Here is a 26,252-nt window from a genome sequence, read left to right on the forward strand (position 1 = left end):
TTGAGAGGTTGCGTACAAATATTGCATGCAATAATTCTGTCATGTTGTGTCTTCGACATCACTACACCGAGCCAGGACTGTTAAATGAGGAGCACAGCTGGTTGGCAGCTTTGCATTTCTTGAAGAGGGTTACATGCAGTGCTAGACTTTAATAATTAAAGTAGAAAAAACAGTGTCGCCCGACCCGCTGGGTTCGTAATCAGTACAAATGCAAAAACTACTAGCAGACGTCTTTTGTTGTTGTTGTGGAGGAGTTTGCCACTTACCATATGCCATTGTTTTTCTTCCCTTTTTCTCCCTAAATTTGTATGTCATAACATTAGCACCTTAATTGGAAGCATTTTTCCCCCCTCGTGTTGCTGGGTAATGATGCCGAAAATGGTTGTTTGAATTGACCCAATAAAAACATGTGATCTTTTTAACCCCCTTAGGATTTTGGGGACAAAATAAAGCTTTACAGATTTATATTAACAATGTTAATCTACATAAAAATATGTAACTAACTTGATAATGCAGTATATAGTTGGATAATATCAGTAGCAGTGTTAGTATTAATAGTAAAGCTAATAATTTATATATTTCTATTTTTATTTAAACAATAATTGTACATTATTAATTAATAATTGGTGGAATATTCATCAACTGTTTAATTTCCAATATATTTTTAAGCAGTGGAATATAAATACTACTGATGATGATGATGGTGATGATGATGATGATGATGATTTTGACGACGACGACGATGATCTGTTAATATCCAATTAATTTTTAAACATTTTTATACATTTTTATTATATTTAATCATCATTATTATTATAATCATCATCTATTTAATGTCCAATAGATTTTTAAGCAGTTGTGGAATAGTACTACTGATAATGATGATCATGATGATCTGTTAAAATCCAATTGATTTTTAAATGTTTTTTATACATTTTATAATATTACAAATAATACAACACAATTATATTTTTACAAAATAATAATCATAATCTGTTTAATATTCAATAGACTTTTAAGCAATTGTGGAATTGTAATACTGCTGATGATGATGATGATCCAAACGATTTTTTAAATACTTCTATAGATTTTTATAACATTTAAAATTTTAAAATAAAAAAATTATTTTAACAAAATGATAATATTAATCATAATTATCAACATCGGTTCAACATTCAATAGATTTAAGCAGTTATAATAGTAATTCTACTGATGATGATTATGATGTTCAGTTAATTTTCAATTAATTTAAAAAATAATGCAATAAAATTGTATTACATCATCATCATCATCATAAAAAAATATATTATAATAATCATCATCTATTTAATATTCATAGATTATGATAATGATGATGATGATGATTTATTAATATCAAATTGATTTTTAAACATTTGTATACATTTCATTCATTCATTCATTTTCTTTTCGACTTAGTCCCTTTATTAATTCGGGGTCGCCACAGCAGGATGAACCGGCAACTTATCAAGCACATTTTTTTTACGCAGCGGATGCCCATCCAGCCCCCTACCTAATTCACCTCTACCACATGTCTTTGGACTGTGGGGGAAACCGGAGCACCCGGAGGAAACCCACTCAAACACAGGGAGAACATGCAAACTCCACACAGAAACGCCAACAGACCCAGCCAATGCTCCAACCAGCGACCTTCTTGCTGTGAGGTGACAGCACTACCAACTGCATCCTATACATTTTATAATATTTAAAATATTATAATAAAAATGTTATCACATAATAATTATAATAACCATCATACTTATTATTACTATTATTATTATTATTATTATTATTATTGTTAATATTATTAAATTATTATCTGTTTAATATTGAGTAGAATTTTAAGCAATTGTGGATTAGCAATACTACTGATGATGATGGTGAGTATCATGATGATGATGATGATGATCTGTTAATATCAAATTGGTTTTTAAATATTTCTATAATTTTTTAAATATTTAAAATAAAAAATAAAAATGTTATTATAATATTAATAATCATAATCATCTTCTGTTTTATATACAATAAATTTAAGCATTTGTTAAATAGTAATACTACTGATGATGATTATGGAGATGATGTTCTGTTATTATCCAAATGATTTACATAATAATAATAATAATAATACTAATAATAATAATAATAAAAACAACAACAACAACAACAACAACAATGATGATAACATGCGACGCAGAGGCGCAGTAGGTAGTGCTGTCGTCTCACAGCAGGAAGGTTGCTGCTTTGAGCCTCGGCTGCGTCAGTTGGCATTTCTGTGTGGAGTTTGCATGTTCTCCCTGCGTTCGTGTGGGTTTTGTTCCAGGTGCTCCGGTTTATTTATTATATCTACAATTGACCTGTTATATTATTGAGAGTCTTCTCTCATTCTTTCCTGAAGGGGTGTTTTTCCCCCTTCATGTTATCTTCCAAAATACTGCAGTAATCCGACATGGCCCATGTAAAATCCGTTCATCTTAACCTTGGCTTTCTTTCTAGAATGTTAACTTGCAAGGTTTATGTTTGTTGTAGCCGTGGTTTGTTTGCTCTCTCCACAGGATTTTCCCTGAAGCAGGGCATTAGTGACCATATCTCAGAGGCTCTGAGGTCTTTATCATAAAGCTATCGGTTTATTTCAGGCTTTGATCCTCGAGGTAACCCCACAGGATGCCTTCTCAAATGGTTTGTTGTCATATTTATCCGCAGGTAGTCTCAAAGGAGCCACCATTGTGGACGCACTGGACACGCTGTACATTATGGAGATGTATGACGAATTTGAAGCCGCTACCGAATGGGTGGAAAAGAACCTCGACTTTAACATGGTGAGACTTAAGAGTTTTATACTAATTTCTGATGAGCTGATTGATTCGTATCTTTAAATGCTTTGGAAACTATTGTTAATGTAAGAGAATATTTCTGCATTGCTAATGGGTCTTGGGGATATGACAATGATCTCATATTATGATATAAGTACAGCCTTATTATCCTGCAGCCCAAGACCGGTTTACTCACTGAAGCTAAGCAGGGCTGAGCCTGGTCAGTACCTGGAAGAGAGTGAAAAACTAGGTTGCTGTTGGAAGTGGTGTTAAAGAGGCCATCAGGGGGCTTAGGAGTCCTAACGCCACAGTATTGTCATGGGGACACTATACTGTCAGTGAGCATCGTCTTTCGGATGAAACTGTAAACTGAGGTCCTGACTCTCTGTGGTCATTAAATATCCTATGGCACTTCTCGTAAAGAGGAGGGGTTTAACCCTGGTGTCCCAAATGATTGATTGCGAATATAGAAATATAAAATAAATATTTATAAAATATAAAACACTCGTATCTTAGAAAGCAGTGTGGCTGATATTTAGCCAATAAAAGTCTCATCTTGGACTCATCAGCCAAAAAGAAATGATATTTTGAAACAAATTTTAGTTCATATATCAGCCTTCATAATATCGGTTGATCTCTTACACATTGTAGTTCAAGTATAACTTTAACTTCAAGTTTTAGTTCATTGTTGTGCTGTGCTGTTATTCATATTATTGCCCACATCATTGTGGTGTAGAGCTGTAATCGGGCCATAAAAATTAGGCCTGATAGGGCCCCAGTCCGACAGAATTCGGCCCGAGCCCGACAGGTACATTTTGTTGACAGCTATAAAGCCTGAACCCGTTTATAGCCCGACATTATTCAAATGTGCACATAGTTAGTTTGGTAGTCAGTTTATCAGAACTGAATACATTTACAGCTAAATTCAATAATGCAAAACAAATAAGGATTATGTAAAACTGCTTAAATACTCTGAAACATATATAGTTAGTTAGTTAGTTGGTCAGTCAGTCAGTCAGTCAGTCAGTCAGTCAGTCAGTTAGTTTAGTTTTTGTTATTAGCACTGAATACATTTACAGGGAAATTCAATAAAACAATTGAGGATTACGTATAATGATGCTGGAAGTCAGAAATCAGAAATCTGATTAATCAAAAAAGAAACTGGAACCAATATAGTCAATGATTATCAATATAATCATAGTTGATGAACAAATAAAGAATTAATGCATGCAGGAGAATATAGACAAAATTATTGCTTGGTTGGATGTTGGATCAGTTCTCTTTATAGTTGGATCAGCCTCTGTATTTAGACATTTCTAGTTAGGGATGGAAAAAATTTTTAGTACACCTTCAGTACGCCTCGGTTTAAGGCAGGAGAGAAGACTGTATCTGGGTCCAATCCTTTAATGAAGAGTGTTAAACAACTTTTAATTGAAAGGATTTTCTTTCTACCCTCAAGCAATTCCAACAATGAAAGAGTCCACAAAAATCCCCTGTGAAATGGTTATTAATATTCAGCTTGTCTCTGGAATACTAAGCAACCCGTTTCTGATGCACCAAAGCTTCTATTTTTTTAAAATTATTATTATTCTTTTTTTTACAGTGGAATAATTGTAGCCATTGAAAGTTTAGTCATGCTGCTTCGATTGACCTCAGCTATCATCCAGTATTCTTTGAGAAGGTAAAAGGTGTTTAGTTGTGTAAGTAAGGCTATCTATGAGTCAAGCTTACATCATCACCATTTAGAGTAGTGTTCTCTCAAAGTGATTCAATCTTATTAGCAACTTATTTATTACAATGTGAGAGATTATTAATCCTTGGTGCCATTTGTTTTCAAATTACATTTTAAAATGAAAACGCTCCTTGTCTGCATTGGCATTTTATTGTTTTATTTTATTATTATTATTTCAGAAAATATTAATCCACAGGGTGCTTGAGTAACGATCATGAAAGGGTCTCAGAAAATCATATGCAATAGTCCAGACGACCAATCAAAGAGCAACTGTGTATAAAAATGACGCAATTTTCAAAAGTTTGCATGTTAGGCTACATTTAAACAACAATGATGTAGCTAAAAAAAAATGTTTTAAAAATTTCATATTTACAATACATTTTCAAAATGATCTGCATTTACACATCTGTGAAAATGGTCAAACATGCTGTATATTACGTATCTAAGGGCATTGTTTGCCACTGTCTCAGTTGACCACTTTGTTAATAAACACTACCTGTAGGTAAGTGTCAATGTGCTGGTGTGTATGGAGAAATTGCTTTTGCCCCATTTTAACTGAATGGTGTGGTAGGGTAGGGTAGGGTAGGGTGCGGTTCGGTACGCTTTGATGGCCGTTTCCACTGTACTGTACCACTTTTTGAGTACCCTTTCTAAAGTCGTCTTCTTAATGAACACCCACAAAGCCAAGAAGAAGAAAATCTGCAATGCTCTGTTTTTGTTTTACGAGGCTCTCTAAAAGTGCGAGCGGTTTCACTTTCTCCAAAGAGCTTCCTTGCACTTGCGTGTCTTTATTTGAAATAAACTTGAGCTGATGATAAAAATGTGCATGTGATTATTTAAGAGAAGCCGGAAAAAACGAAGGTGCAAATGATTCTTTCAGCAACCTAAAGCATGAACAAACGGTCAAGTTTAACTAAACAAATGTTTAACTTTTATCATCACCTTTTGGACTATTATGAACTCGGAATGACGTAAATAATTTCTAACAGAGGTTATGTGTGCTGGTGAAGATTAAAGATACAGATGAGAGGTTTGCACTGACTGGCTATATTACGTGTTGTTTTTGAACCCAAATAAAAACTAAATGTATGCTGTGTGTAGTTCTTTTGTAATTGGTAATATTGGAGACTGTAAGGGCCCTATCATACACCCAGAGCAATGTGGCACAAGGTGTGACGCAATAGTTGTTTGCTAGTTTCAGCTTGGTGCAAGAGTCGTTTTGGCGTTTTGCGCCATGCTGTTTAAATAGCAAATGCATTTGCGCTCATAAGTGCGCCCATAGGCGTTCTGGTTTACAAAGGAAGGCGTTCAGAGGCGTATTGCTGGTGCGTTGCTTTTTTGAGAAACTGTAATAGATTTTTCAATAGACCAAAACAAAGCCAGTCTATTGTCCAGCGCAGAGCGCGTTAGTTGTGCGCCTCGTTTACACACTGCTTAATACACACAAGATGTAGAGCAATACGCAAATATCTTTACAAATGAAAAATAATTTCAATATTAAGGATATATATACGATATAATAAGGATATGTATATAGGATATAAATATAAAGGATTAAAATATTACAAAACATATTGTTTTCTAGCCTACATAAATTTAAAAACCACTGCCTTCATGCCTTCTTTATCTCGGGGGCTTTTTTCAGTTCATTCATAACAATTTGCTTTTGTATAATGTTATTATTATTAGCAGTATTATTTATTATATCCATATTTATATTTGTTTTTATTAAAAACAAGCTTAGATTTGCCCACCTGTCAGGTTTTAGACCATATGGGGCACAGCATGTGTATTAGGATATAACTCAGGTTTTTGACCACACTTCGTTATTATTGTTCATTTATTCATTTGCTGGAAATTAGAACAGAATTCAGAAATGGTTTTGAAACAAATCTTTCAGCCCTAACAAACAAAATTAATAGGCTAAGTGATGTCTGTGCTTACAAGGTTTCCCTATCCACGAGAGCGAAAGTGAAAGTAAAATATGCTTTGTTTAACTTTGACATAACCATAACAAAAGTTCTTCATTAATAATAACAACGCATTAGCTAGTGTAAATGTCACCATTGCTCTTTGAATTTGAATTTAAATGTATTTATTTCATAGGGAAATGCACAACAATACATTGACCTTAAAAGGGAAGTATGTTTTGTGCAAGGCAAACCGCTATTTTCAACCTGAAGTCCCTGCACAGGTAGATCTAAAAACTCTCAACAAATAAAAATATTGCAACGTAAATTATACAGGCTCACTCACACAAATAACACACAAACGATCAAACACAAACATTTCTTCCAGATTAGCTTGATATGTTAAACGTCTAGCATTTTTGGTTTATGAGGTCGTTCCTGAATCCTCATTACCACATTGCGTTGTTCTACACACTGCTCAGATTGCTTTACAGAGAAATCCAACCCTGGAGCAGAATGGAGGAGTAGAGGCTCTCCACTATATCAACAGCCCTGATCTCTCATCTTTTATGCTGTGGGATTCTTTTATTCCTGTAAAAGGCAGCATCATGGAAGGTCAGATTTTTAGACTGCTGTGTTGCAGTGACCACAAATCCCAACTGGACTCGAACCAGAGTGAGATAACCTTTCAGACAGAGACACTATACTGCCAGTGGATCGAAAAACCTCATCAAAGGCATATAAATAGAACTTCCCTTTTTATAAGACTTACCAATCAGAGACATCCCGTGAGGCAGAGAATGCAAGCACAGTGTGGCTTGATGTCTAAATCTGTAGTTTATGGTGGGGTTTTATTAGTAGTTCGCATTAATGACTGAAATAAAATAAATGTTAAATGTTTTTAAATCTGTATAACACTAACTTATAGCAGTTAATTGTTAGAAAATAGTTTATTTAGTTTAAATATATTTTAAAACATTTAAATAATAAAGTGAATATAATTAAAATACATATTTATATATATATATATATATATATATATATATATATATATATATATATATATATATATATATAATATGTATAAAAAATTATATATAGAGATAAATATTACATTTGAGAAAAATTTTACCTAGTAAAGCTGTAACAATTTATCTTTAGAACAGGCAATGTTTAACTATTATCATCACCTTTTGGATTATTATGAACTTGGAATGACGGAACAGAGGTTACAGAGGTTTACATGTGTTGGTGAAGATTTAAGGTACAGATTTGCACTGACTGTGGGCTATATTTCGTGTTGTTTTTGAACCTAAATAAGGACTAAATGCATGCTGTGTGTAGTTTTTTTTGTAATTGGTAACATATCGGAGACTGTAATGGTGTGTATGTGTTCATTTATATTGCATTTATTTACTTATTTAATATAATTGCAGACGTTAGTTGGCTAGTTTGCCTACTTTATATTTAGGCTATCATTGATTTGCAGTTATAATTCAATTATTTTCATAGAAAGTTTACTAATCAACATTTAAACATTTGTATTGTTGTGTATAAATAATGTTTTGTGAGAAGTGCTTCTTATATGATATGTGAATGACCTGTACAGCTTTGTCAACATTTGTACAGCTTTTTCAACATTTTCTCAAGCAAGAATGACATCATCTGGAACTTACTGTCGTTTACCACGCCCATCAAAAGGCTACCTAAGAAAACAAATCGAATTAGTTTACAAATGAAGTTACGTGTAATAAAACAAAATGACATACAAAAAAGTATTGAACACATGAAGAAAGGGATGTGTAGAAAGGCAGTGAAAGCCCAGACAGTAGCTGGAATTTCTCAGCAGTTTTGTAAATTAATGTTCACTGCTTCAATCCAACATCTACCTTAGCAGGATGATGAAGATGGAACCAGGGTGGACATTTCAGCAAGACAATGGTCCAAAACACAGCCAAGGAAACTCTCAAATGCTTTCAGAGAAAGAAAATCAAGCTGCAGAATGGCCCAGCCAATCACCTGACTTGAATCCAATAAAAAAATAAAAATTACATATCAGATTATTTAGACAAGACCCACTAAACTATCAAGATTTTTACACACTGCTAAGGTCTGAAAACTTGATCTTTGTCTCACTTTTCATATAACAATAAAACTTTGTAACACAGTCCCAATGCATACTTAAAAGTCTTACCTAGCCTAAGAACATTAAGTTCCGACTTTATTCAAAAGATTAATAATTATATGAATTATATTAATAACTCAGATGCTTATACAGTGTTTAAACATTTAGAAATACAAATCTTTACATGCAAAATGTTTCACTAAATCGGTGGGCAGGAAATCTTTATCATAATCTATTTAAACCAGTGTCAGACAGGCCTGTTTATAGTCATCAAAAAGATTAAGGCATCATCTGGAAACATCTGTTGTCACTGGAAGCATTGAAGCATTTGAAAGGAGTCTATATCAATAAGACCCATAATCACCCCGAGACATCAGCCATTTATCTTGCCTAATCCGGATATTTACCAATGCAATGCCCAATATATTTGTTTATACCCTGCCTGTGTACCGTTATTTGATGATGCATGATAACACTTGCCTATGCTGAGCAACAAGTGGGTCATTATTGTTTGGTTGCCCGGAGACGCTAATATTTCACCTCACAAACCATCGGATGAGACCGCAAATGTCTTACTGTGGTCAGACTGTTTAACATCACATGGCAAAGGCTAAATGAGACTTGCGGTTATATGCTACAGGTTGCATATTGATGCAGGAAAATGTAAAGGATGCCAAATAAAACGGCTGCTCTACACATTTGGTTATGCTCACCTGTAACTGGTTTTCAAAGTTTTGAGATCTACCATCACATTTGATATGAACACTCAAGAGAAAAATGCTACAGACTTGAGCTGCACTCTAAAAAATGAGTTTCAAACAACAAATTTGCTTTGGGAGAACGTGAAGGAATTAAGTTCACGTATTAGTTTTAACATGTTTAAGTGGATTGAACAAAAAACAAATAAGTTGCCAACACATTTTTATGTGTTTAAAATCATATTGCCTGAAAACCGGTACTCTAGTGCTATAGTATTCTCTATCGCAGATAAATATAAGATGAAAGTGTAACATCAATGAGATTTGTGTTCTCTTTTTTCATTATTTGAAGACGCACTCTGAAGAAAATGTCTTCTCTTTATAGCTTTGTATCCTGAGAGTGTTGTATTTGTTCATGTAACATGTGCACCATAGGATACCCCTCTACCCGACGCTCACAGTTTCCCAAATCCACACACACACAAAAAAAAAAATCCTCGCTTAGACTTCACCCTCCTACGGGAGCTTGTTTGTATCTTTGTTCAATCCCAGCAGAGCTTTATCAGCTCTGTTGTTGTGTTGTTCTCTTTCTTTGTACTATGTTTGGTGTGTGAGGGTAAAATGTGTTCACAGTACACACACTTTCTTCCTGTTCTTTTTATTATTAGTTTCTCTTTTACACTTTACACTTTACAGTCTGCAGTTCAGGATGAGCCAGTCTTAGTTTTTTTGGGGGGGAGGGGGGGAGCTTAAATGTTTACATCGTCTCTTGCTTGCCTGTGTTTCGTTCCCTCAGAATGTAATGAGTTGTTTTCTTTTTCACACTTTACACACTGTAAAAAAATGCAGGGTTCCACACAATTACTTCATGTTGTCCCAACACAAATCAATTAAGTTAGTTGCTTTTACAAATTTAACTTGAATAAACATAAAACAAGTAGGGGTGCTTTCACAACTAAAAAAGTCTTGTTTGCTCAGTTAGCACAGTTGTTTGGCATATATGAATCCAGCAATCATTCCTACGTGCAGTTGTGTGTTTCATGTCGAATACGAATGTAAAGGCATGCTGAAATATTACTGAGAGCTGTTTATCTGTTAGGAAAATTGACCGAAATTACCATCTGATATAAAAAAATATATATATTTTAGTCTTATAATATGTTGTATTAGGCCTATTGTTTTGTTCATTTCTGCATTGACACCTCAAAAGAAAGATCAACATCTGCTTAGATCTGACTGCAGTCTCGCTTCATTTGTTTTTTCTATGATATTGTTAAGAAAAATATGCTCTGCACCCTGACACATGGTATAACAGGCTTGTGCTTATTCTCTTAATGAGTTATTGGTGTGTTTTTAGAATAACGTGCATTAAACCAATTAGAGTCTCATCTCACATTCCCTTTAAAAGTCAGTTGTGTCGCACCACCACATTCGCTATTTACATGGCGGACTTTGCAAGTGGGAAAACTGAACGCTTCACTAGCGAGAAAACAGCTAAACAGACCATCTGCTGCACGAGGATAAAGAATGAGCCTCCTCCATTCAGCCTCTTTACTTTTACTCTTTACTTTACACCTTTACTTTTTATGGAGGAAACAATGTTGTACACACTCCACTGAAGACATATTAGCCTACATATTTAATTTAGTTTGAGCGCAAAAAAATTGTTTCAAAACTATTTCTTAAATCAGTTCTAATTTCCAGCAAATGAATAAATGAACAATATAAATGAAGATCCTTCAATTTATTCATATGTAAAGATATTTGTGTATTACTGTACATTTTGTGTTTATTAAGCAATAAGCAATGTTTACTGTATGCGCTTGGACCCGCATTGGCACATAAATAACAATAACGTGTTCTGCACTGGATTTTACATCAGCTTTTAGTTGGTCAATGGCGTGGTCTATTTCAGTTCCCCAAAATAGCAACACGCCAACAATGCGCCTTAACACACTTCCTTTTTAGACCAGCACATCCGTGAGTCCACAAACGGGCGCACATTGATTTGCTATTTAAACAACGTGGCACAAAAAAAATGAACATTACAGTTGCGCTGGTCATCGATTTAGTTACCTTAATCACTTTTACAAATTTAAGCAGATTGAACATAAAAATTAAGCCCCCCAAAAAAATTATGTGCCAAAAAACACACAAAAAATGTGTTGATTGTGTGATGTAACTAATTTTAAATAAGTAGTTTAAACCAGTAGCAAATGTCATTTTTAAGGGCAGTCTGCAGTTCAAAAAGAAACCAGCCTACGTTTATTTTGGAGGGGTCAGCTGAAATATTTACAATGTTTCTTGTTTTCCTGTGCTTCATTCCTTCAGAATGCAATGAGTTATTTATTCATGATTTTTTTTTTTTTTTTACACTTTACACACTGAAAAAAATGCTTGTTTCCACACAACTTCTTCATGTTGTCCCAAAACAAATCAATGAAGTTGCCTTAATAATTTTACACATTTAAGTGAATTGATCATAAAACAATTTAGTTGTTTCAATAAACACAAAAAAAATGTTGTTTCAACACTTAAATAAGTAGTTTGATCAAGCAGCAAATGTCATTTACACTTTACACCATGTAAAAAATGCTGGGTTCCACGTTTTTCAGTGAATTAGGCATAATGCAATTAAGTCCCAAAAACATTATGTGCCAAAAAACACAAAAATGTGTCGTTTCAACTTTCAATAAGCAGCATATTTCATTTTTTGAATGGAGTCTGCTGTCAGTCTTTTTTGCCGGGGTGAGCTTTAATTTTATCATCGCTTCTTGTTTTCCTGTGTTTCGTTCCCTCATAATAAAATTAGTTATTAGTTATTTCCTTTTTTCACTTCACACACTGTAAAAGACAAAAAAAAAAATTAAATAAATAAATAAATAAATAAATAAATAAATAAATTGTGTCGTTTCAACTCATTTTAAAGTTAGTAGTTTGAACAAACAGCAAACGTCTTTACACTTTACACACTGTAAACAATGCAGGGTTCCACAAAATTACTTCATGTTGTCCCAACATAAACTGATTAAGTTAAATTAAACATAAAAACAATTAAGTTGTATTAAAAAACAAAAAATGTGTTGTCTTAACTCATTTTAAATAAGTAATTTGGTAGCAAATGTCATTTTTTTGAGTGCCAGTCTCAGTTTGTCTCTTGTTTTCCTGTACTTCATTCCTTCAGAATGCAATGAGTTTTATTTATTTATTTATTTATTTATTTTACTTTACACATTGAAAAAATGCTTGTTTCCACACAACTACTTATTGTTGTCCCAACACAAATCAATTAAGTTGCCTTAATAATTTTAAACATTTAAGTGGATTGAACATACACAAATTTAGTTGTTTCAATAAACACACAAAAAAAATGTTGTTTCAACACTTAAATAAGTAGTTTGATCAAGCAGCAAATGTCATTTACACTTTACACCATGTAAAAAATGCTGGGTTCCACGTTTTTCAGTGAATTGAACATAAAACAATTTAGTCCCAAAAACATTATGTGCCAAAAAACACAAAAATGTGTCCTTTCAACTTATTTTAATTATGAAGTTTGAACAAGCAGCCCATTTCATTTTTTGAACGGGGTGAGCTTTAATATTATCATCGTTTCTTGTTTTCCTGTGTTTTGTTATATAATAATAAAATTAGTTATTACCTTTTTTCACTTCACACACTGTAAAAGACAAAAAAAATAAAAAATTTTGTCATTTAAAATAATTTTAAAGTTAGTAGTTTGAACAAACAGCAAACGTCTTTACACTTTGCACACTGTAAACAATGCAGGGTTCCACAAAATGACTTCATGTTGTCCCAACATAAATTGATTAAGTTAACTTAATTGTTTTACAAATTTAAGTGAATTAAACATAAAACAATTAAGTTGTACCAAAAAAGAACAACAACAAAAAAATGTTTCAGCTCATTTTAAATAAGTCATTTGGAAAAAGTAGCAAATGTCATTTTTTTTGAGAGCCAGTCTCAGTTTGTCTTGTTTTCCTGTGCTTCATTCCTTCAAAATGCAATCAGTTATTTGTTTGTTTTTTGTTTTAACTTGTTTTATGTTTAATCCAATTAAATTTGTGAAACAATTAAGTTGTCCCAAAACAACACGAAAAATTGTGTTGTTTCAACTCATTTAAATAAGTTGTTTAAGAGCACCAAATATCATTTTTGAGAACAGTCTGCAGTTCAAAATAAGCCAGTCTCAGTTTTTTGGGGGGCTTAAATATTAACATCATCTCTTGTTTTCCTGTGTTTTGTTCCTTCAGAATGCTGAAATCTCCGTCTTTGAAGTGAACATCCGTTTTGTCGGAGGCCTTCTGTCTGCCTATTATCTCTCAGGCAAAGAGGTATGTAAACCTGCAGTGTTACAGATGTTTTGTCACGCTTTACCAAAACCACAATGTCTGCTTATGGCCAACGGATTTGATATTCAAGCTGGCGATAATTGACACACTGCCTGAAGGAAGCTTGGAGCTTGTAGCTGGCATTTGTTTTCAGCTCCTACGCATTTAAAGACACCGTTTCCCCCCGAATCTGTTGGAAATCATTGACATTTATAGTTGGCGGAGCACAATAGACCTCTCAGGAGAGCCATGGGGGGATTAGGGCTGGTCTTCTCCCGGTGGTCCGACTGTTTGCCCGAACGTTGAGCCAAGTCAAACAAACACACACACACACACACACTCGGTCATCCCACTTAGAGCTTATTCTGGAAGCTCTGTGCTCACTCTGATAAATTGAAAGCCTTTTTTTTTAAAGCCAAAAAAGATGTTGGACTCTCAAGCGTGACCTGCAGTACTCGCACACATACACACAAAAGCCCATTTCCAAGACTTCACTGAATCAGGCTAATGCAGAACTTTGCTCATATTTCAGATCTCCCTGTTCTGTAAATTAGATTTCCCCCCTCCCAGAAGCATCTGGCCAGGACGTAAAGGATCTGATTCAAATCGAAAGAGTGGCTTTTCTCTCGACTGAATACTCAGGGCTTTTTCTTGAACTGTCCCACAGCAAATGCATGTGCTCGCAGTGATAGTGTAAGCTTTCATTTTTGTGCGCCGCAGAACAGAGCTTTGTCCGGAGGGGGATCGGATCACTGTGTGAGCTTCATCAGGCCTGTCTGCTCTTCTGCTTGTGTTGATGTAAGGCAGACCCCTTCAGCAGAACTACTAGCGCAGAGTAGCTGTAGTAGTGATGCAGAAAAAAGAAAAGAAAAGATTAGATCTTATGGGAAATGTTCATTTTTGCCTCTGTGGCTCAATAGATTTAAGTTTTTGTTTTTGAAGCGTTGTTTTTGCATTGCATGTTTTATTAATCGTGTTGAAGATGACCATATGTAGATTGCTATAGTATTTAAATGTTTTCTTTGATGGAAATGAAAATTAAATTAAGTATATAATATATACTTATATATATATATATATATATATATATATATATATATATATATATATATATATATATATATATATATATATATATATATATATATATATATATATATGCAAATGAACTAATTTGAAAAAAAAAAAATGTTTATTCAGATGATAATATAAAATAAACTCATCGACCACTTTATTAGGTACACCCTATTAGTACCGTATTGGACCCAATTTTGCCTTTAGAACTGCCTTAAACCTTCATGGGGTAGATTCAACAAGGTTCTGGAAATATTCCTCAGAGTTTGGTCCATATTGACATGATGGCATCACACAGTTGCTGCAGGTTTGTCGGCTGCACATTCATGATGCGAATCTCCCATTCTACTACATCCCCTGCTCTATAGGATTGAGGTCCGGTGACTGTGGAGGCCGTTTTAGTACAGTGAACTCATTGTCATGTTCAAGAAACCAGTCTGAGATGATTCATGCTTTGTCATGGTGCATTATCCTGGTGGAAGTAGCTATCAGAAGATGGGTACACCTCAGGTAGGCTGTGGCGTTGACATGATGCTTAGTTGGTACTGTCGGGCCCAAAGTGTGACAAGAAAATATCCCCCACACCAATACACCACCAGCACCAGCCTAAATCATTGATAGAAGGCAGGATGTATCCATGCTTTCATGTTGTTAATGCTAAATTCTGACCCTACCATTCGAATGTTGCTGCTGAAATCGAGACTCATCAGACCAGGCGACATTTTACCCAATCTTATATTGTCCAATTTTGGTGAGCCTGTGCAAATTGTAGCCTCAGTTTTCTGTTCTTAGCTGACAGGAGTGGCACCCGGTGTGGTCTTCTGCTGCTGTAGTCCATCCGTCTCAAGGTTGGACATGTTGTGCGTTCAGAAATGCTCTTCTGCATACTTCGGTTGTAACAAGTGGTTATTTGAGTTTCTGCTGCCTTTCTATCAGCTCGAACCAGTCTGGCCATTCTCCTCTGACTTCTTGCATCAAAAATGCATTTGTGCCCACTGGATATTTTCTCTTTATCCGACCATTCTCTGTAAATTCTAGAGATGGTTGTGCGTGAAAATTCCAGTAGATCAGCAGTTTCTGAAATAATCAGATTAGCCCATCTGGCACCAACAATCATGCCACATAAAAAGTCATTAAAAAACGTTTCTGATGATGCTCTGTTTAAACTGCAGCAGATCATCTAGACCAGGGGTGTCAAACTCAATTCCTGGAGGGCCGAAGCCCTGCACAGTTTAGCTCCAACCCTGCTTCAACACACTTACCTGTAGGTTTCATACAAGCCTGAAGGACTCAATTAGTTTCATCAGGTGTGTTTTATTAGGGTTGGAACTAAACTGTGCAGAGCTGCGGCCCTTTTGGAACTGAGTTTGACACCTGTGCTCTAGACTATGTCTACTGCTGCTACGAGTTGCTGCTATGTGATTGGCTGATTAGAATAGGTGTACCTAATTAAGTATAATAAATATTATGAAGTAATACATTTTATCATTATCCTTTAGGCTAAGTTTTTATTTCAATATTTATACTGACTAATTGCATAGCACTAATTTAAGCAAAATAATGCAATAATAATAACAAAAATATTACTAATAATTTGTTGTTTTTATGTACTATGCACACACATTTTTGCAAAGTGAGGTGTAATGTAGAAATTTTTAATTATATGAAAATAATATTGTAGATTTTCAAACTTATGTTAATGTTTACATTTTTTAACATTAATAACATGTTATAATCTAAAATATTTCAATAGCAGGTTTTAATGCATGTTTATTGAGCACTTTTTTTACATAATGCTGTGATTCGATTACAATGATGAAATATATTAGCATAAATAATTGTTTATTTTATAAACAATAAATTTGTTTATAAAATAATTTTTATTTATTTTTAATAATTAAAATAATTATTATTGGATAATAAACAAGTTAACAAATGTATTATTTTCATTTAAGTAAATATACATTTATTATCATTTTTTCTTTGCGTTTAAGTGCTATTGCTTAACCATGAAAACTATTTTGTTAATTATCAAATGGAAATTAAAATAAATGTAAATCACTGGATTAAAATAAATGTATATTTTTTTTAACAATCATTGTTATTTTCTGTTAAAACTTTGTCCTTGTTAAATTTTATTCATACTAAATAACTGCTAATGTATTTCATTATGAATCAAATAAAGCATGAAAGCCTACTGAACCCCACACAAACCTTACCGCACAATCTCTACATCTGACACATTATACCCTTATCCGCCTAACCCCATTGTAGTCCACTCCCTTTAATGAGACGTGACCTCTTAATGTCATCCCGCACCGAGATTCAGATTTCCTTTGACGGCTTATATAAGATGGGTGTGTGTCGCGAAGAAACGCTGCCTGTTGAAAGTAAATAGTTGGTTGTCAAACAACGTTTCAGATAACACCGAAGGTCTCAGCTATCTCTCTTGTTGTGAATAGTCTAACGGTGATATAAATCTTTGAACACTACATTATTGTTCTCTCAGCAAGACGCAAGCTGGTTTCATCACTGTGTATTGACTAGGGAGGAAAACCGTACGAAGCGGATGAATACAAAGTGGGCAGCAGTGAGTCCAGGTTTGAAGCACAGCAAGCACTGATGAAAGTCCTTCACTGCGGTAATCTCAGACACTCAGGATAATGAGACGCCCTCCTGCCTACCTTCATAATAATGTGCGCCCTGTTCTGAGAAATGTTGATTAGTGGAGATCTGTAGCCTTCAGGTAGCCAACCCACGACAGGAGATCTTGGTCAATTTGTCTGGATTTAAATTCTTACTTGGCTTTTGGAGAATGGAATCTTTTGGAAACCCAAACCCATTATGGGATTCCTCCAACACCATGTGGTTAAATGAACTGGTGGGTAATAATGTCACTATCACCACTGTGAAGAAGATTTTCTTGGCTGCCTTTGGATCTATATGGTTTCCATGTACTGCCAAGTAAAATGACGTGTTTTTCGTTATCGTTTTTACTTTTCAACATATGCGTTCTTGCATGATTCAAGGTTAAAAACTGGAATATTTGGTGTTTTTTGGAATTTGTTTCTAATAATATAAAACCTTTGTGACACTTGTATTTTAAAGCAACTTGCATAGGGCATGTTTTCAATCAAGCAAAGTCTGCGAAGCACACAATTAGATGTGTCAAAAATTGGAGGATTGATAGATTAAATAGTAGATAGAAAGGTGTAAAAATGGATGCATAGATGGATAGATGAACGAATGAATGGATGGATGGGTGGATAAATGAACGAACAGATGGATGGATTAATGGATGCTTGGACGGATGAATGGATGAGAAATGGGTGAATGTAAAGATGTGTAGAAAAACGGTTGGATGGATGGATGGATGGATGGATGGATGGATGGATGGATGGATGGAAAAGGTGTGTATAGATAGACAGACAAATGGGCGGAGAGATTGCCATTTACCAGATGGAGAGATGGATGGATGGATGGATGGATGGATGGATGGACGGACGAATGGGCGGAGAGATTGCCATTTACCAGATGGAGAGATGGATGAATGGATGGATGGATGGATGGATGGATGGACGGACGGACGGATGAGTGAACATGGATGGATGCTTGGACGGATCAATAGATGGACAGATGGATAGATGAATGGATGAAAAATGGGTGAATAAATGTAAAAATGTTTAGAAAAATGGTTAATTGATAAATTAATAGGATGGATGGATGAACAGATGGATAGATAGATGGATGGATGCATGGATGGACTGATGGAGAAGGGGTAAATAGATGGCATTGCCATTTACCAGATAGGGAGGTGGATGGACAGATGAACGAATGGATGCATGGATGGATGCATAGACAAATCAATAGATGAACAGATGGATAGATGGATGAAAAATGGGTGAATGAATGTAAAGATGTGTAGAAAAAATGGTTGGTTGATAGATTAATAGAGTTGATGAATTTAAATGTATTAGTGTTTTTGTACATATCAGGTATGGAACTCCATTTGCAGCACAGTTAGGGGCTGATCATACCGAACGCTCTTTTTGTATTGAGGCACATATTTTGAATGATTTACTAACGACTGCGAGCATTTTGCATGCTGACTATGTGCCTTGCACACCTTGCATTTTAACCACCTGCTGCACCTCGCGTTTTTGTTGTTGCACGCCATGCGTTCGCAGTTGAAAACAGTCAACTCTGAGCGAAAAAAGCACATTACGTCAGTCGCTTCTTTTCATTCTCCACTCATAAAAGCAGAGGAAGGGTTTCCGTTGAGGTGACTGCAGTATTTGTGTTGTCAAAATCAAAATCGCAACTGCAAGTGCAAAGATGATGCGTCAGTTTCTCATTATTATTCATAGCGGAGTTTTCTTATCCTATGAGAAGAGCTGGCTTCTTAAATATTCATGAGAGCATGTGCTTTCCGAGCGCAAAGCAGACCTGGCTGGCAGTGCCAAGCTCAACTGTGAAATCCTACGTTGATGACTGGGTGAGACGCGTTCGCGGACCCACGGCACGCAGTATTTAGTCGTTCATGAAGGCTTGTATGTGTTTGTTTGCATGATCCAGGGGGTTTGTTGTATGTTTTTCCCCACAATCCTGTCAGGGTCAATACCGCAAAGTTTTGTGTGCTGCAAGCATTTTTGTCGGGAGAGCAGTACGAGAATTGGAGAATGGCTGGCGTTGTCTTTTATCAGGGGTTCGTTCACATTTAAACACATTGCCGTGCTGCTGTGTTCGCCGAAATCCTCCAGATTACCAGCAGGGCTAATGGTTAAAATCAATGACTGTAAAAAATATGGACGACGCGACAGCCCTTTTTCCCATTGAACGCCTTGAGGGCAAAACGCCTGCTTGACGGGCACAAACTGTCGCAAAAGACTGCTGAAATTGGAGCCTTGACATGCGCAGAAGGATTGTCTGATGGAGCCAGAGGAGGAGCCGCGAAAATGAGCGGAGACGAGCTTCCAACCAAACGCTTTATGTAAAATTAACCACACCCCCCGAACTTCTCAGCATGCGTTTGCTGTCATATCAACACAAATGGATGTAATAACGTTAACAAATATGAGGGTTTTATATATTCAATCGCACCAGCTCCAGGCCGCAGCGCATAACCTACTCGCGGCGTCGCGGGCTGATTCCGGCTCGCATGCGGCAGCGCCGGCTCGCTCGGCCGCCGCATCTGGCTCGATTGACTCGGGCTGGAATTGGGTAGTGAGTCCAGGCATCCGGAGTAGGTCCAGCAGAGGTAGTCAGTCTGAGCTCTAAGAGATAAGTCTCCGGCAGGCGAGAATCTAGCCGGAACTGTGTTTTGCTATCTGGGTGGCTAGGCGTGTATCAGCAAACTAATAAAGCCCGAAAAAAGCCATGAACTTAGCGAATAAACAGTGTTCCACCAGGATCATGTATGTCAGAAACTATAGTTTACTGCTGAACTCATTTTGTCATGGTAAAATAACACAGAAATCGAATAATAACATTTCAGTCTACTTCAGTCTCCTGCCGAAGCTCAGACGGTCTGCTTTGAGAAACTGTCAATCACAGCTGTCAATCACGATGACACGCCCAGCATTAAATTACTGCTAAAAACAAACTGTTTACAAAAATGAAGATCTGCACCTATTTCAGCACAATAACCAGTGCCTTAATCGACCAGAACCATCTTTCGGGACATTTTATTGCAAGTGTAATAATTTTTTTTATTTGGGCTCAAGTCTCCTTCATTAACACGGAGGAGGCGGGCTTTATGACTTGTACTGCAGCCAGCCCCCAGGGGGCGATCTAACGGCCGAAACCTTCACTCAAACGCAGGCTTGCGGCACACTTGGTTAAAATAGACAGGGCAGAGAGTCTGCATTCAGACCCAAGGATTGAGGGAAAAGTCCTTATTCAGTGTTTATATGAACACGATTATCTTTATAGTGATATAAACTGTGGTTATCTGTATTTGAAATGACAAATGTAGCAGGGCATTAAATTACTGTTTATTTCTTTGCATTTTAACTTTGTAAACTATAAAATCATGGGTCTCCGCATGGTTTGTGTCTCATTTTGTGAACCGACTGACAGTTGCTCGCTCCCCTCCTTCTCCCCTGCTCTGCTGGCCACACCCTTTCCTGGCCTTTGCTCGCAGTGCTCCATGCCCACTATGATGCATCGTTTGAAAAAAATCTGAGGTGGACCTGAACCGAAAGTGGGGGGTGTCATGACCCTTTAAAAAATCTATTACAGTTTCCATTAAAAAATGAAAAAAAAAAAAACATTAAGCCACAGGTGTTTTCAGCACTGATAATATTATTTTTTTTTCTTGATTTTTAAACCAGCATGTTTTTTTTTATCAATATTTATTATTTATTCAGTGACAGCAAAAACATTTGTTAAATTACGATGTGTTTCTCTTTCAAATAAATGATGCTCTAATTTAAAATGCAGCATTGTCACTAAAAAAATGTTATTATCATTATTATTTTTTTTTTACAGTACTGCACTTTTTTTTGCTGATGGATCGTGTGACTGATATCTGGAGTAATGACTGCTGAAAATTGCAACTCATATCAATGCAATTCTGGCGTTCTGCCAGGCAACACAGCCTATTCCTCATCACCCTTTTGAATGTCCACATGCATGTAACATAAAGCATCTCAATGGGTCGGGGTGGTGGACGTGCTGCTAAAATTGAAAAGCGGTGTGATTTCTTCTAGCTGCTGACGGCCTCAGCGCCTTGGCTGGCACTCAAAGCGAGTCTCTGCTCTTTGATGAATCTTTCATCGTCATGAGAGATAGCCTTCATGCAAATATCGCACATGCTCCTCAACGAATGGCCACATTGACAGGCGGCTTCAGAAGCTGGTGTTGTTGGCTGTGCTGGGTCCCCTCTCCTGAACGATGAGAGGATTAATCTCCGGCTGATTTATTTGTGCATTATTTACGCCCGGATGGTTTTCCATCATTGACATGAGCAGCCTGGGACAGAGCCACCTGTCAGAACACAGCACTTAACTCCTTAATGGATCACATATCGATTTTCAGCCTTTTTTTCGTTTTTCGTGCTCTATAATTCATTCTACATAACCCCTGGCAAGTCTCTTCTGTGGCTTAGATTTTTCTATATCTTGACTGAGATATATGGCTGCAAAAATACTAACTTACTAACAAACTGCCCATGTAGTTTATATGTTGACAACAAACATGCATGTTAAGGTTTTTTTTCATGCATAAGATTAATTTAATCCATCCAAATTGTAATATATACAAAATTATAGTTGTATAACATTATTTATATGATAAAATGCATGTATTTTATTGATAAGTGCATTATATATGTATTATATATTTTTATACAACAGTTCTATCTGGGTCTCGAGTCTGATTGGTGGATAGCCGTGTGATACTCTGCATTATCAGCACATGCACAGCCTTTTCACACTTTTTACGTGTATTACTTCACGCACATAGAGTGACAATATATCAATAAACTCATCAACAAACTACAGTTTGACAAATATTGCAGCTGTTGGACAACATAATGTACATTTGAGGCTTTTCTGGCGAGAATGTAGATTGTAAATTGCAACTATGCAGTTTATTTATAAGGATAGTGCCTATTTTTAATTATCATTTTGGAGATACAGCGCAGAGGCAGCCATCAGCCTGTCATTGAACAGAGTAAAGACAGTTGACGTTTTGCCACAAGATGGCAACAAAGATGGCATAATAAGTCCTTAGAGGAGAATAACTCGGTGTAATTCAAACTACAGCTGATCAAATCATTATATTCATGTAAATCTCTCTTTTATATGTTGTAATGCTGTATTTATACCATAGTAATCTGGTACTGTTTGCTTTGCTTTGGCCTTTTTAAGACTAATTATTATGATATCCTGATTGCAGTAGAGAAATACTAGGAAAACTCTCTAGACTTATGGCATTTCATGCCGTTCAGCCTTATATTTGTAAAATGTGAGCAAAATCAAACATTTTGTCATCACTTTAGACATTACGCTAGGGAATCATTCAAACACTAGCTGTAAAGTGACATTGGTAAAATTAGCAAGGGTTTCTGCTGTTCTGACGTCAGCTATAGATGTGATTGAATGGCGGGAGTACTGTAAGTAGTTCCATATTTAAAAGGTTTTTGAAACTCTCTGGTTTCTTTTTTTATACACAATTATGCCTTCAAACTGTTCTATAAATGCAATATTACACTTGTACCAGTGTATTATGACTGTATATAGTCACTGGTGAGACACTAAGGCACTCTGCCTGCAGCCTCGAGCCAACGCACTCCTCCCAACAGTGTATATATATATATATATATATATATATATATATATATATATATATATATATATATATATATATATATATATATAGTCATTCATTCATCATTAATAATGGCTAAAAAATAAGAAGTGTCTATAAATAAAATGTTGATTATTATTAACAAATAAAATGATAAATAAATATATAAATAAATAAATAAATAATGTCTACAACTATTACTTTTATAATAGTTTAATAATAGTTTATATTTTTTAATGCATATATTTTGTATATGTATGCATATTTATCTTTTAATCAAAATTGATTGTTTCTTTATTTGCATTTGCATATTTTCCACATTTCACATTGAGTCCAGTGCACAGGTCCAGCAATAGTCTTGGATCCCTGACATGCAAAACCCTGCTGTTTCCATAAGAATAAAGAATGACATAAGTGTAGGTGCTTTTATTGAGTGCATGTTTACACTAAAGCCATGCGGCTGAGCCATTACTACCTCGTTTTAGTTGCCTAGCAAATTCCAAACAATTGCAATCTGATAAAAGGCGCTTAAGCAACATAATTACATGAACTGGGGAGCATTCAGTCCAGCTCCGCAGGCAGGGCAAAGCGGGATAAATGATGCCGTCATTGCTAATGATCATAACATCTGTTTCTTCATAACTGCTGCCCAAACCTTCCTTCACTCTACCGAAGTCTCCATATAGTCGGTCGGGAGGGATTGAATATGAGAACACCGGTATTCATCGCTGTTGCGTCTCAGAGACTCAAACGTATTACCACTCATTAGCAGTCTGTAGGCTGATGGCTCGTTATTGCCGTTATTTTTCTGGAATGATTAAAAATGCATTTGACTTGTTTACAGTAGGCAGAGGAAATTAATCATCCTCGCTCGGTCCACAGTCGTTTGTTTCTGTCAGGAGACATCTTTACTGTAAATGCGTGCAGTGTTCTTTTTGTCATTCTTTAAACAATGCTGAAGCCGGAGCATGAATCTTTAATGTCAGGATTCTGCACTGAGTGACACAGCTATTGTGTACCGCTCGTATAATGAGAATGCCATTCAGCAGAGTTGTTTAATGCATCGTTTTCAATTACACTAATTTGCCAATTTCTTGCTGTCCGATAGTGTCTTTTGTTGTAATTGGATTGTGAAATTTATTTTGTTTTTAACTGTACTGTATTGAAGACATCAGCGATATTGTATGTGTATCTATGAAATCTTATGTACTTTTGACTTATTTAAAATTAAAAATGTTAAAATTGTATATTTAAATTTAATATTAAATGTATTGCAATTAAATCGAATTTTAATGTAATTTTAATTGCATTATTTTTTTTGTACTTGTAATGAAATTATTTATTTACATTTTTATTTTTATTTATTTATTTATTTCATTTTATTTTTATATTTATTTTGCTTTATTTTTTTATTTGACATTTTTCATTTATTTTAGTTAATTACTTTTAATTATTAAATTATTTTATTGATTTAATACTATTTTTTTATTTAGTTTTAATTTAAATTTACTTTTAACTGAATAGTAATTTAATTATTTAGTTTTAATTTACTTTTACTTAATTTATTTTTATTTTAATTTAATGTAATATTTATTTTATTTTATTTGACATGTTTTAATTTTAATTAAAATTTATTTTACTTGAATGTTAATTTAATAATTTAATTTGAATTACATTTTAATATTTGTTTATTTAATTTTATTAAATAATTTTTTTATTCAACTTTATATTGTTGTAATTAAATGATTTAATTTTTATTTCATTTTTATTAATTTAGTTTTTATTTCATTTTAATGATATTTTATTTTGTTTATTATTTTATTTAACATGTTTTAATTTAAATTAAACTTAACTTTATTTTGATTGAATAATTAAATTTGGATTATATTTAAATTAATTTTTTTATTTCATTTTAATATTTTATATTTATATATTTAATATTTTTATTTATTTTTATTTTATTTATTTATTTTTATTTTATTTGACATGTTTTATTTTAAATAATTGATTAAATTTTTATTTTTATTTATTTATTTATTTTTTAATTAAATTTAATGTATTTTTTATTTTATTAATTTATTTTGTATTTTATTTTACATGTTTCAGTTTTAATTAAATTGAATTTAGTTTTTGAATTAAATTTAACTGAGCAATTTAATTTGAGTTGCATTTTGATTAATCATTTATTGCATTTTAATTTAAAAAAAAATATTTTTCATTTTATTTGCCATGTTTTAAGTTTAATTTAATTTTAATTAATTAATTTAGATTTAATTACTTTTTAATTTTAATTACTTTTTATTCACTTTTAATGTATTGTAATTAAAATATTTTTTATTTCATTTTAATGATATATTTAGTTTATATATTTATTTTAGTTTATTTTTTTATTTTACATTACATTTTTTATTTTACAATTTTAATAAATAATTACATTTAGCTTTAATTAATTAATTGAATTCAATATAATTTTTGCATTTATTTTATTTTATCTTACTTTTAGTTTTTTTTTTTTTTTTTTTGAATGCCATTCAACAGAGTTCTTTAATGCAGAATTTTCAATTACACTAATTTGCCCATTTGTTGAATTGTGATGTTTTTAGATGGCGATTACCATCACGTCTGTTTCCAGCTGTGCTGAGCCACCACAACAATTTAACTGCAATGAGCAGAGAAATGAAGCTTTCGTGGCATCACATAAAGCAACATTACTTAGCCGTGAACGACTTTTTTATCTATTTCTGAGAGCTAAACGACTTGTTTTCCACTCATTCCTGTGAATACTCCAGACGCTCAGCACACCTGCGATTAGCAAGAGATCTTCCCTCCTCTGATAGAGCATGACAAGCAATTTTCTCCATACAATATGGGACCTTAAAATGCACAACCTCATGTTGGCTTATACAAAACAAGTGAGTTTACTTTATTTCCAGTTTCCAGTCAGGCCAGTGAGCGTAAACTTTGATGCAGTTACTCTCTGCATATCTCTTAGAAGCGCAGTGCGTAAAATCTCATTTAAAACTTTCAAGCTTGTGAAGCCTTCAGACGGCAGCCCATGGCTCCAGAATGGCTCTCTCGTTAACCTCCGAAATGTAAGCCCAGGTGATAAGTGGCGATAAGTGCAGGTATTCAGGGTCGTGATCTCCATTCATCTCTCCGCTGGCCTTCTTTCACAGGGTACATTAGACGTAGATGTGCAAAAAGCTCCAGCTGCCACTTATTT

At 34.5% G+C, this 26,252-nt stretch overlaps 1 protein-coding gene across 1 annotated transcript in view; it reads left to right on the plus strand.

Moving 5' to 3' along the window:
- man1a1 (mannosidase, alpha, class 1A, member 1) overlaps positions 1-26,252 on the plus strand; it is a 217,232-nt gene that overhangs the window by 75,332 nt on the left and 115,648 nt on the right. Inside the window, exons 3-4 of the mRNA XM_689343.11 lie at positions 2,719-2,834; positions 13,568-13,648. Of these exons, the coding sequence (XP_694435.2) occupies positions 2,719-2,834; positions 13,568-13,648 (197 nt within the window). The remainder of the gene's footprint in view (positions 1-2,718; positions 2,835-13,567; positions 13,649-26,252) is intronic.

The sequence above is a fragment of the Danio rerio genome, chromosome 20 (genome assembly GCF_049306965.1).
Source record: "Danio rerio strain Tuebingen ecotype United States chromosome 20, GRCz12tu, whole genome shotgun sequence".
Taxonomy (NCBI): domain Eukaryota; kingdom Metazoa; phylum Chordata; class Actinopteri; order Cypriniformes; family Danionidae; genus Danio; species Danio rerio.